Here is a 12,099-nt window from a genome sequence, read left to right on the forward strand (position 1 = left end):
TTCTGCAAAATACCAAGTGAGGGTTTATTCACGTACATACTCAATTGCTTTTATAGCTAAGGAGTCACATTTCACACTGAAGGCACAAACTACACGTCCAAACTTGAAACCGTATTTGACCTTGCTGTCTGTTGGATTCTTCCTCTATCTGATATTCCTGGACCACTACACGTCTGGTTTTCCCCTTTTTATTACAATATATGATGAATCACTGAAAGAGTTTTAAAAATAAATTGTCTTTTGTAGAGCTGCCTTTTCTAATGATGTAAAGGCAAGCTCTAAGTTCATAGGACCACGTGTACAAGACGCATTACATTATTTCCCTTTTACATCTGCAAAAGTAGAGAAATGTCAAAGAATCCCATCTGGATCAAAGATTAAGTTACCTGTAAAGATCATAGAAGTACCAATAAATCATACACCCAAGTTCTTTAGGTGCCTTGACTAGTCCAGATTCCAATATTAATAGCCCTGTCAGACTATTTATAGGAAATGTATCCACAGGGATGGTAAGATGCAAAACATTTCTAAATATATCAGGTCAAATGACAATTATGCCATTAGTTAAGATTGCCAGACAATATTTTGCCAAAGATGGTTTGCCAAAATATATTTTGACAGAAGGAAAAGGAAACATCCAAAGCATCTGCATACCAGAGTCTATAAAAGTCTCTTTGGAGTGCTGTGCCCAGTCTTGACAGAAAATTTCGAGGTAAGTGTTTGGCTCCTGTGAACTGCTGGGCAAAACATATACCTTTTTATTCCATTTAACCTCCTATAAGACTTGGATATCCACTTTTGTCATGGACTGACTCTATGAGCAGTAACTTTATTGTAGGTTTGAAGGCAGCATGTTTTCCTTCAAATTATATATTAGATCTGAATATCTGTGCAACACAAAATGAGTTTTTATGTTTTCAAGTAGCAGTGACCTCTGCCACCAAAATCAATAACGAAATTTAATAACTTTTAAGGAACACGATGAAATCCAAGAGTTTAAGACTTGTGGAAGGGATAACAGGCAATAGTAACGCTTTTATCTGTCATGATGCAAGACGAATTATCCATAGCAAGTAATTTTTAGAAAGCCTCTACTTGCTATCAGAAAAAAGAACTATTTCAGAGACTTTCAGTAGCATTAGAAAAAAAAACAAAAACAGAGACTCTGTTTGGGAACAGCCAAATTTGGTAGAGTTCACAAAGTTTAAATAATACTGCTAAACTTCACAACATACTGTACACTTAACTGCTGTTCTGTACATGGTCTCTTAGCTGGATGTATAAGGATTAATTTTAGAGAGCTATGCAAGTATTTTCAGCCAAGAATGGGAAGTTGAAATCCAACTTTTGACTTGCTTAGACCTACTTTAAAATTTCAAAAGATCAAAGTGCAAGAGATCTCCTTTTTTCACGTAAAGATGTTCATTCACTGACACAATATATCTTGTAGCCTACAGAGGACCCTGCAGAGTGTGGCCCCTGAAGAAGTGCAACAATGTCGGCTCCAGACGCTGACATGGCCGCCTTTGGCGAGGCAGCCCCTTACCTCCGAAAATCGGAGAAGGAGAGAATTGAGGCTCAGAACAAACCTTTTGATGCCAAGACCTGTGTCTTTGTGGTACATCCAAAGGAGTCCTATGTGAAAGGGAAGATCGAGAGTAAGGATGCCGGGAAGGTCACTGTCAAGACTGAAGGCGGAGAGGTGAATAAATGCAAAATGTACAAATAAAATTTAATTCCCACTCTAGGTTCTTAGCTGACATACATGCATCTCTCTATTCTGTGACAGACCCTAACTGTGAAAGAAGATCAAATCTTCTCCATGAACCCTCCCAAGTATGACAAAATCGAGGACATGGCCATGATGACCCACCTGCACGAACCCGCTGTGCTGTACAACCTCAAAGAGCGTTACGCAGCCTGGATGATCTACGTAAGTGGCAGCAGCAGGCTCCTCTGGGCAGCCTCAGGAGCTGCTGGGCCAGCCTCAGGGGAAGCCAACGTGCTGTGTGCCTTCCTTGCAGACCTACTCGGGTCTCTTCTGCGTCACTGTCAACCCCTACAAGTGGCTGCCGGTGTACAACCCCGAGGTGGTGTTGGCCTACCGAGGCAAGAAGCGCCAGGAGGCCCCTCCACACATCTTCTCCATCTCTGACAACGCCTATCAGTTCATGCTGACTGGTGAGTTTCATGATTTTCTTTAAAATCACTTGGCTGTAAACACTCACAAAGGAGAAAAAAAGTCTTTTCAGTGCACAATAGTTCAGTTTAATTTTGCTGGGAATGTGGGTGTTCTGTGATAGCTGTAAATATATTCTTTACTGAACATCATAATTTAGATAAAGTTTATGGAAATCAATGTTAAATTTTCATGTCCAGTGTATTTGGGAGGATATGATTTAACATTGAATATATTGTCAGATTTTCTATTCAAGAAATTTGTATATATTTAAAGCTCTGCTTTTTCTCAGATGAAAGAATTTTTCTTTGAATGATTTGCTGTGCAGGACTGAAAATCACTAGGATGAATTTCTGTAAATAATGCTGTGTATAAATGAAAAGTACATTCAACATTGGAGCCAATGTTTTCTATGGTAGCTTTACAAATACTGTGGAAGCAGTCTCAGTCAGAAATTCCAGTGAAACCTGCTCAGAAAATTGATAACTTCTTTCCTCTGTCTCAATCAATTTCTTCTTTTCCCTTCATTATTATAAAAGAAAGAAATACCAAAGAAGGGTAGTGACAATGTTTCTAGCACTGTCTAAATATCCAGAATTTTAGGAAAGAGCAGATTAGTCAAAAATATAGATAACAGTATAATAACATGTGTTTTAATTTGTTAAAAGAAATCTTCTTCCCTCTTTTGTCCCCAGTTACTATATTTAAATCTGAAGCATTCAGAGTGTAAAGAAAGGTAATTGGAAGAGAATTCAATGAAAACAAAAAATATTAAATTGATGTTTGAGTAGTGTGTCTGATCAGGATCAAAGGTGTCATATATTTACCCTTGCTGACACCTTCAAAAAACATGCAGAAACTTTTTGAGTGCAAACCCAGACTCCTCCACTAAAAGTTAGTTCCCTAATTACTCTCTTCCTGGAGATTTTTCAGTTTTTATAGTGCAAAGGTTTTGTCAATGGAGTCACAATGGGAGCATAGGTTAAAAAAGCAACCAGAGAAAATTATAGAATGCAAACTCAGCTCTAGATATAGCAAAGAGAAATATTGAATCCAGTTAAGTAAGGACGAAAAATTTGAATATTCTAGATTATGGCAGACTACTCCGGTAAAGATTACTACATATTTATAATGTTACTTTGATTTTCTTTAGGCAATAATCAATTGGCCAACAACATAAAAACTATTCAGGAGACTTATTGATTGATCAGGAATGGTTACTCCTATGTAATAAAGTTTATGAGAGGCACATGCTCCAGTTAAATTCAGCTTGCTGACAGACAATTTAATCAGTAACTTTACAAAATTGATCATTAGTTGGAATAATTTTTACAAGCAAAATGAATAGTATGACATGAAGGGAATAGACAGAAAAAGAAGTGCAAGTGTGCTATACTTAGCATCACCTCAAGGTCATGACATCAACTTCCTAAATGGATCTAGGAATATTGAATATTGAAAAGGAAGTAGGCGTAAAGGTAGAAAGGTTTATTAATGGAAATAGATGCCCCAAGGTGCTAGTGCACCTTTTAAAAGAAACAGGAACAATTTTATCAATGATATTCATGACACATAAAAATAATCATTTATTTTCTGCCTTGTTCACAGATCGTGAGAACCAGTCCATCCTGATCACGTAGGTACCCCCCCTGCACGGGTCCCTGAGGGGCTGCCCAGTGCCAGGGCCCCTCCTGCCTGACCACGCACCCTCTGCTTCTCTCTTGGCTTTGGCAGCGGAGAATCCGGGGCCGGGAAGACTGTGAACACCAAGCGTGTCATCCAGTACTTTGCAACAATTGCAGCCAGTGGGGAGAAGAAGAAGGAGGAGAAGTCATCGGGCAAAATGAAGGTGAGTCAGGAAGGCCAGACTGAATGCTTGGCCTGTCATTGCCCTGCCAACCAAACACAGTCACTGAATAATGATGTCCCTGCAGGGAACGCTTGAGGATCAAATCATCAGCGCCAACCCACTGCTGGAGGCCTTTGGAAACGCCAAGACCGTGAGGAACGACAACTCCTCACGCTTTGTGAGTTCTCGCTTTGCATAAGATCTTCCCCCCTCATGGCAACACACTTGATGCCTGAACAGTTCTTCATGCAAAGCAGAACACATCCAGGCTGACCTGCTGCTGCTTCTGCTTAACAGGGCAAATTCATCAGAATCCATTTTGGTGCCACAGGCAAACTGGCTTCTGCTGACATTGAAACTTGTAAGAGATTCTCCTGGACTGTTCTCATCCCTTCCTAAAGTCCCATCTCCATGTACATTCCCCCAAGTGTCTAACTTTTCTACCTCCCTGGGCAGATCTGCTGGAGAAGTCCAGAGTCACTTTCCAGCTCAAGGCGGAAAGGAGCTACCACATCTTTTATCAGATCATGTCCAACAAGAAGCCAGAGCTAATTGGTAGGAAAGACCATTATGGCTTTTTGGGGTTGATCACTTAGGAACAGCTCCCTCTCTTACCTGTTGGCAAAAGTAAACCTATGCCTTGCCTTTTCCTATTTGCAGACATGCTCCTCATTACCACCAACCCCTACGATTTCCACTATGTGAGTCAAGGGGAGGTCACTGTCCCCAGCATTGATGACCAGGAGGAGCTGATGGCTACAGATGTAAGTAACACAGCAACAAGGTACCTACAGAGCATGTCTTGAGGGTTACATCTCTGACCCACTAAGGACACATTTTTGAATTCATTATTTTGACTGCAGAGTGCCATTGACATCCTGGGCTTCACTGCAGATGAGAAAACAGCCATCTACAAGCTGACAGGGGCTGTCATGCACTATGGGAACCTGAAGTTCAAGCAGAAACAACGAGAGGAGCAGGCAGAGCCTGATGGCACAGAAGGTACAAGCAAATTCGGGGCTGATTTGTGCCCTTCTCTGCCTCCAGAGGCGATATGTTAGCTTCTAGAGGCACACTGCAGTTGCCCAAATCTCCATATAAAATACTGAGAATTCCTTTTTTGCCCCCAGTCCCTCTAACTGCAGAGGTGCTTTCCTAGTCATGGGAAGTTCCATTATGCTATCCAATGGTGGCTCCCCAAAAGCATACTGCCTGAAAGAAGAAACTTCAATTTCAACACAGGATCTCTCTCTCTCTCTCTCTCTCTCTCAAAGCCCCAAGCACTAAGATACCCTGATGGGCAATTGTGCTCTTGATGAAATAACTCCTGCAAGCTGTGCTACCCACAAATCCCCTTCCCACAGAAAGAGAATTTGCCTTGCCTTATGTCTTGCTAGTGGCTTTTGTTGTTCTTCTGGGACATTCCAGGTTCAAGCTCTTCCTATCCAAGCCATACTTGTTCTTGCTTTCAAAGACCACCATCAGTCGTGTCCAGAATTTGCATTGCTTCACAGGCCTTCAATATGGAATGAGATAAATGTTCTTCCATTCCTAGAACATGAACAGCAAAGTTGTTCAAAACACCTGAAGTATAGAGATTGTCCATGAACAAATGCTTTTCTCTCTCCCCCCACCTCTAGTGGCTGACAAGGCTGCCTACCTAACGGGCCTCAACTCAGCTGAATTTCTCAAGGCCTTGTGTTACCCCCGAGTCAAGGTTGGGAATGAATACGTGACCAAAGGTCAAAACGTGACACAGGTAACATCTGACAGCTGAAAATGCACAGCTTGAAGGACTATGTGCACATTTTTCTTTGCCCCTCAGAGGTAGTTCCAATCGTGTCTCCTCTGCTCTAGGTGAACAATTCAGTGGGTGCCCTGGCCAAGGCAATGTTTGAGAAGATGTTCCTGTGGATGGTTGTTCGTATCAACCAACAGCTGGACACGAAGCAGCCCAGGCAGTACTTCATTGGTGTCCTGGACATTGCTGGCTTTGAGATCTTTGATGTAAGGAGCGAGGGTTTGCCACCACAGTCAAGCAATGGGCAAGGAGGGGTCAGGAGGACACAGGAACACACAGAGGACTAAGGCTTACACAGCTATGAGCCAAAGGGGTGGATGCTCTTGTAAAGACAATGGTCTGGCAAGTTCACAGCATGTTTCCTGTTCTGTGAATGCAGTGATGATGCAAGGACTTCTGTGTCAGAACACAAAAACCCCCCAGATTATTGTTCCAAGACCAGGGAAATTCTTGGATGGGACACTCAGGAGGTTTCTACCATCCAGCAGCTTAGAGAACTGACACCATGGGGCTGCTGAGCTTACCAGAGACTTGCAGCTGAGTAGCACAGTGAAAAAGAATTGTCACTTTTGGCTTTATTTGCAAAGTAATAATGAAAATGTCCTTCAAGGACAGTGAGTGTTAGAGTAGAAACACACGGTGGTATAGTAGGGTTGGGACTGGTTTTCCAGCTTTAAACAGCTTTAGGAGAATGGCAGCAAAGGCCTGTGTGTTTTGGCACACCTTGAGTACCTGTGCACTTTTCCTTGTTTTGGGCAGTTCAACAGCTTTGAGCAGCTGTGCATCAACTTCACCAATGAGAAACTGCAACAGTTCTTCAACCACCACATGTTTGTGCTGGAGCAAGAGGAGTACAAGAAGGAGGGGATTGAATGGGAGTTCATTGACTTTGGCATGGACCTGGCTGCCTGCATTGAGCTCATTGAGAAGGTACCTATCCCCTGCATGATATGATGGCTGTTGGAATTCGATGATGTTTCTGAGGCACAGTCAGCTCAGAAAGAACTCACAGTGATACATGTAGCATTGGTTAAAGAAAGTACTTCGTACTGAATTTTCCATTAGCCTGGCAAAGAGAAATGGGGAAATGCACATGTGTGTCGTCAGTCTGCCTCATCCAGTCTTCAAGCATGGAAAAGTAGCCTGGAATTCCACCCAAAGACTTCTAAAAACAAACTGGATTCAGTCTTCTTCCTTTTCCAAAGTCTCTAATCCAAAGTCTGCAGACAAATTTGATATATAAATATCATATCACCTGACCTCCCCAAACTACAGAGCCCCTCGTAGCTGTTTTTCCCCATATTTTTCTCTTTATCATAGCTTCCCCAATTCGACAACCAATTCTCATGTGAACTAGACAGACATTCCTCCTACCATTTTCAATGAAGATAGGCTGCAGGGAGGCAAGGGATGGCAGAAATAAACTCCTTGACTGAGAACAACTCCTGGTAAACCTAGGCTTCCATCCAGATATGCTGCCAATAGCACAACCAGACTTTGATGTTCATAGCACAGGTTTCTTGTCATTGTCATAGAGTCACAGAATGGTTTGGGTTGGAAGAACCTATAGAGACCATAAAGAACATTTTGTTTCAATCCCCTACCATGGTGGGGGACTCCTTCCACTAGACTAGGCAGGTGGACATTCCATGTAAAGCGACATTGAACATATCCGTTAACCTTCCCTTGTCACTTCTTGTGATTTCTCCCAGCCCATGGGCATTTTCTCCATCCTGGAAGAGGAGTGCATGTTCCCCAAGGCAACTGACACCTCTTTCAAGAACAAGCTCTATGACCAGCACCTGGGCAAGTCCAACAATTTCCAGAAGCCCAAGCCTGGAAAGGGCAAGGCTGAGGCCCACTTCTCCCTGGTGCACTATGCTGGCACCGTGGACTACAACATCTCTGGGTGGCTGGAGAAGAACAAGGACCCTCTGAATGAAACTGTCATTGGACTGTACCAGAAATCATCTGTCAAGACCCTGGCTTTACTTTTTGCCAGTTATGGTGGAGCCGATGCAGGTCAGTTTTTGTCAAAATTGTATTTTTAATGTAGGACAAATTTTTCTTAGAATTAAAGCTGTAAACACTAGAAATGTAAAATGGCTTTGTGTTCTGTAGTATCCAATATATCTTGGCCATATTATTATTTTTTTACATTTTCTTTTATTTTCAGATGCTGGTGGTGGTGGCAAGAAGGGAGGCAAGAAGAAGGGTTCTTCTTTCCAGACTGTCTCAGCTCTTTTCAGGGTAATTAGAGTATTTAATATCGCTTTAAAGATGGAAAACATTTTATTCTGAATCTGAAAGGTCTGTTTCCATTTTGGATATAACTCTTGTCATCCTTTAAAACCCTTCCCTTTCCATCCTTGTAACTTACACAATATTCCTTTTATAATGCCATCTTTGAATATTCCACAAAGATATCTAAAGTACACCTACTTAGATGGGAGTAACTTACCAGCTAACTTCCTTAAAATCCTCTCCATAGCATTCAGATATATTTCCTAGACTTTTAGACTCTTTTTATGTCTTTAGGCAGATTTTCAGTACTGACTCATAGTGAAAATTGAAAATAATAGATCAAACATAAAAAGCAAAAGAAATTACTCCAAGATTATAGGATTTTAAGACAGTGATTGGATTTCAATGTGGGAAAAGAGTGAAGGTTAAATTATACCAAATTAATGACTTCTGATGTCAGCTTTCAGTTGTCTTCAAAGTTTGAGACTGAATTACTATTAAAAGGGTCATTTTATATGGACTATCCCCTCCATTTAGAAACAATTTACTTGTCTGAAAAATCAGATGCTAGTCATGCTTGATCAGGAGCATGCCATTTATTTAATATCCCCACCACAATACCACAAGAATTACCAGCTCAAAGGAGAACTGTGAGATGATAGCCCTGTATTTGGATGAGGAGGTCAAGGAAAAGTAATGCTAACCATTATTCTATAAAAGAACTTCAAAACCAAAATTTGGGACCCTTCAGCTTCCAATTTTCCTTTTTGGAGTTCTGCAAGTTTTTTTAGAGAAGACAGGTCTGCATCCTGAAACACCAGTTTGTTACATCCACTGTTAAGATTCCACTGCTTACCCTTAATAATGTAAACTTCATTTCATGATCTCACAGGAGAACTTAAACAAGCTGATGGCTAACTTGAGAAGCACTCACCCCCATTTTGTACGGTGCATCATCCCAAATGAGACTAAAACACCTGGTAAGGCAAGCCAAGGGGAGGAAAGCTTGAGCAGCAGAAGCTCTTCTCCTGAGTGTCAAACAGCAGGATAGTCACTAATGGTGGTATTTGTCAGGTGCCATGGAGCACGAGCTGGTGCTGCACCAGCTGCGCTGTAACGGTGTGCTGGAAGGGATCAGGATCTGCAGGAAAGGGTTCCCCAGCAGAGTCCTCTATGCTGACTTCAAACAGAGGTAAGAGCTCTGAACCTTTCTGCCAGTTCAGAGCAAGCTGAAGAGCCTGATCATCTTATAATATACTTTGAACTTTTTATTTTAAATTGGTACTGATCATACATGTAGATGTTTCACCATCAGTTTATGATGATGTGGCAGTGCTGAGATCAGGATTGTTTTGTACTTAGAAATACTATTAAAAGCATTTCCCATATCCTTTCCTTAGAGGATGAACTGTCTCTAGGCATGAGATTTGTTCAGTGGTACAGTCTGAAAAGTTCTGGTGGTGGTTTCAACAAATGAGATTTCTTAATGTTCTGTTTTCTTCTTCAGATACAGGGTACTTAATGCCAGTGCTATCCCAGAGGGACAGTTCATGGACAACAAGAAAGCTTCAGAGAAGCTCCTTGGGTCCATTGATGTAGACCATACCCAGTACAGATTTGGTCACACCAAGGTAAAAACAAGACCTGTGTTAAAAGTTTGTCCAAACCAGTGAGAGTGGGCTCTGTCAGAGAATCAGGCACAGCACAATAACAACAGAGCTGCCAGACTAGGGGCTGCTACCAGCAAGTACCCAGTCTCACTGTACTCAATCAAGGCAAGTGAAGATGACCCAGGAATGGTAGTCAGACTCAACTGAGAGTCCACACCATCAGTCAAGTATGTTACAATAAGAATGATCTAAGCTGAATCCACAAAACCTTGTTTTTCAACATTTGTCACGGTTGGATATAGGTAGGCAAAAAAGGCAAGGCCCTAGTCATTAATTCATGGACATAGATACAGAAGTGAGATTGGTCTAACATCAGACCAGGAATTAACAGGTCATGGTAGAGCTCACCAGTGTCCATGACCAGGCATAGGAGTAGCTGAGGCTGTGGCTGAATTGGAAACCAGTAGTCATGACACATAGCTCAGGCAAGGACTGAATGCTTAGGGCTGAGATTATGGGAAGTCCTAAGCCCTTGGACAGAGGATATGGGAGAGGACCCAAGGTGATGCTGATCACGGCCATTAAAGTCTTTCAGCAATCTGAATAACTCTGTTCTATCCTACATCACAATGACATAGTGAAACATTTAATTTCTCAAGGTGTTCTTCAAAGCTGGGTTGCTGGGACTCCTGGAGGAGATGAGAGATGACAAGTTGGCAGAAATCATCACTCGCACACAAGCCAGGTGCAGGGGCTTCCTGATGAGAGTGGAGTATAAGAAAATGGTGGAGAGGAGGTAGATATTTCTCATAATTCGTTGATTTTCATGGAACTTTGCTGATGAAGTTTAAATTAATAACACCATATCCATGTAATAACTGTGTGAATTTCATTTCAGAGAGTCCATCTTCTGCATCCAGTACAATGTTCGCTCATTCATGAACGTCAAACACTGGCCATGGATGAAGCTGTTCTTCAAGATCAAGCCCTTGCTGAAGAGTGCAGAGTCTGAGAAGGAAATGGCCAACATGAAGGAAGAATTTGAGAAAACCAAGGAAGAACTTGCAAAGTCTGAGGCAAAGCGGAAGGAGCTGGAAGAGAAAATGGTGGCCCTGGTGCAGGAGAAAAATGACCTGCAGCTCCAAGTACAGGCTGTGAGTATCACTGTTCATTTTCCTCTGGAAAAAGAATGATGTACTGTCAGAATGCTTCTTGTCCTGCAAAGAGACTCACAGAAAGACCTACTTTTCCTACATACAAGAAAGCCTTGATTATTTTCAGAAACATGGATATTTCCCATTAAAACTCAAAAAGGACAAGGGAGTTTCTTAACACCCAATGAAATGATCAGCTAGTTACCAAGGAAGATCCTAGACGTAGCCTGGAAAGAAGCCACAGAGGTAGCTGATAGGCTAGAGCTCTATTGGCCATGCAGTCTATAGAAAAGTGATACATTTCTTTCTCAAAAAAATATTCTCAGAAATTGAAAAGCCTCTAAGTAACAAATATTTTAAGGCTTTGTTGAGACCAAAGAAAAAGCAAGTAAATATAATTTCCATAAGAAAAAAACCTCATGTTCCAAGCTGAAATTAGAAATTGAATTAGAATGTTCTGTTCTGCATTAGTGCTTATTCTGTGAGGCATTGTCATAGATAACTACCCTGGGAGAAAAAATTAGGAGACACAAAAATAAATATTTGTGGAATATATCTGGAATAAATATTGATTCCAAATGACAAGGTTTACCAGTAGACATCACTCAAGATCTCTCTGTGGCTCGAATTGAATGTCAGGTTCAGCTGGTACTTCTAAACTTACCTATTCTGTGATTAAAAAAGGCAGAGCAGAGAATGTTCAAAACATTAGAACCCACAAATTTCTATCTCCTCACCAGGAAGCAGATAGCTTGGCTGATGCAGAGGAAAGGTGCGACCAGCTCATCAAAACCAAAATCCAGCTGGAAGCCAAAATTAAGGAGGTGACTGAAAGGGCTGAAGATGAAGAGGAAATTAATGCTGAGCTGACAGCCAAGAAGAGGAAGCTGGAGGATGAATGTTCAGAGCTGAAGAAAGATATTGATGACCTTGAGCTAACACTGGCCAAGGTGGAGAAGGAAAAACATGCCACTGAAAACAAGGTATGAGGTAGAACTTGTCACTCGCACTCCAGAAAATGGGCTGTGTGTTATCACAGGACTTCTTTACTATAAACTTCCTTTATTTACATTTGGTCCCTTCTTCTCAAAGGTGAAAAACCTGACTGAGGAGATGGCAGCTCTGGATGAGACCATTGCCAAGCTGACAAAAGAGAAGAAAGCCCTCCAAGAGGCCCATCAGCAGACCCTGGATGACCTGCAGGTAGAGGAAGACAAAGTCAATACTCTGACCAAAGCCAAGACCAAGCTGGAACAGCAAGT

The 12,099-nt window shown here is 41.7% G+C and overlaps 1 protein-coding gene across 1 annotated transcript in view; it reads left to right on the forward strand.

Annotated features, from left to right (window-relative positions):
• Window positions 1–1,492: 1,492 nt before the first annotated feature.
• Window positions 1,493–12,099, forward strand: part of LOC102038369 (myosin heavy chain, skeletal muscle, adult-like) — a 16,170-nt gene continuing 5,563 nt past the window's right edge. Inside the window, exons 1-22 of the mRNA XM_005430584.2 lie at window positions 1,493–1,702; window positions 1,790–1,933; window positions 2,025–2,181; window positions 3,788–3,815; window positions 3,914–4,028; window positions 4,114–4,206; window positions 4,326–4,389; window positions 4,485–4,583; window positions 4,689–4,792; window positions 4,892–5,030; window positions 5,669–5,787; window positions 5,886–6,035; window positions 6,589–6,759; window positions 7,542–7,851; window positions 8,006–8,079; window positions 8,966–9,053; window positions 9,148–9,265; window positions 9,581–9,704; window positions 10,343–10,479; window positions 10,582–10,837; window positions 11,578–11,820; window positions 11,930–12,097. Of these exons, the coding sequence (XP_005430641.1) occupies window positions 1,496–1,702; window positions 1,790–1,933; window positions 2,025–2,181; window positions 3,788–3,815; window positions 3,914–4,028; window positions 4,114–4,206; window positions 4,326–4,389; window positions 4,485–4,583; window positions 4,689–4,792; window positions 4,892–5,030; window positions 5,669–5,787; window positions 5,886–6,035; window positions 6,589–6,759; window positions 7,542–7,851; window positions 8,006–8,079; window positions 8,966–9,053; window positions 9,148–9,265; window positions 9,581–9,704; window positions 10,343–10,479; window positions 10,582–10,837; window positions 11,578–11,820; window positions 11,930–12,097 (3,108 nt within the window). The 5' untranslated portion in view covers window positions 1,493–1,495. The remainder of the gene's footprint in view (window positions 1,703–1,789; window positions 1,934–2,024; window positions 2,182–3,787; window positions 3,816–3,913; window positions 4,029–4,113; window positions 4,207–4,325; window positions 4,390–4,484; window positions 4,584–4,688; window positions 4,793–4,891; window positions 5,031–5,668; window positions 5,788–5,885; window positions 6,036–6,588; window positions 6,760–7,541; window positions 7,852–8,005; window positions 8,080–8,965; window positions 9,054–9,147; window positions 9,266–9,580; window positions 9,705–10,342; window positions 10,480–10,581; window positions 10,838–11,577; window positions 11,821–11,929; window positions 12,098–12,099) is intronic.

The sequence above is a fragment of the Geospiza fortis genome, unplaced genomic scaffold, assembly GCF_000277835.1.
Source record: "Geospiza fortis unplaced genomic scaffold, GeoFor_1.0 scaffold503, whole genome shotgun sequence".
NCBI lineage: Eukaryota > Metazoa > Chordata > Aves > Passeriformes > Thraupidae > Geospiza > Geospiza fortis.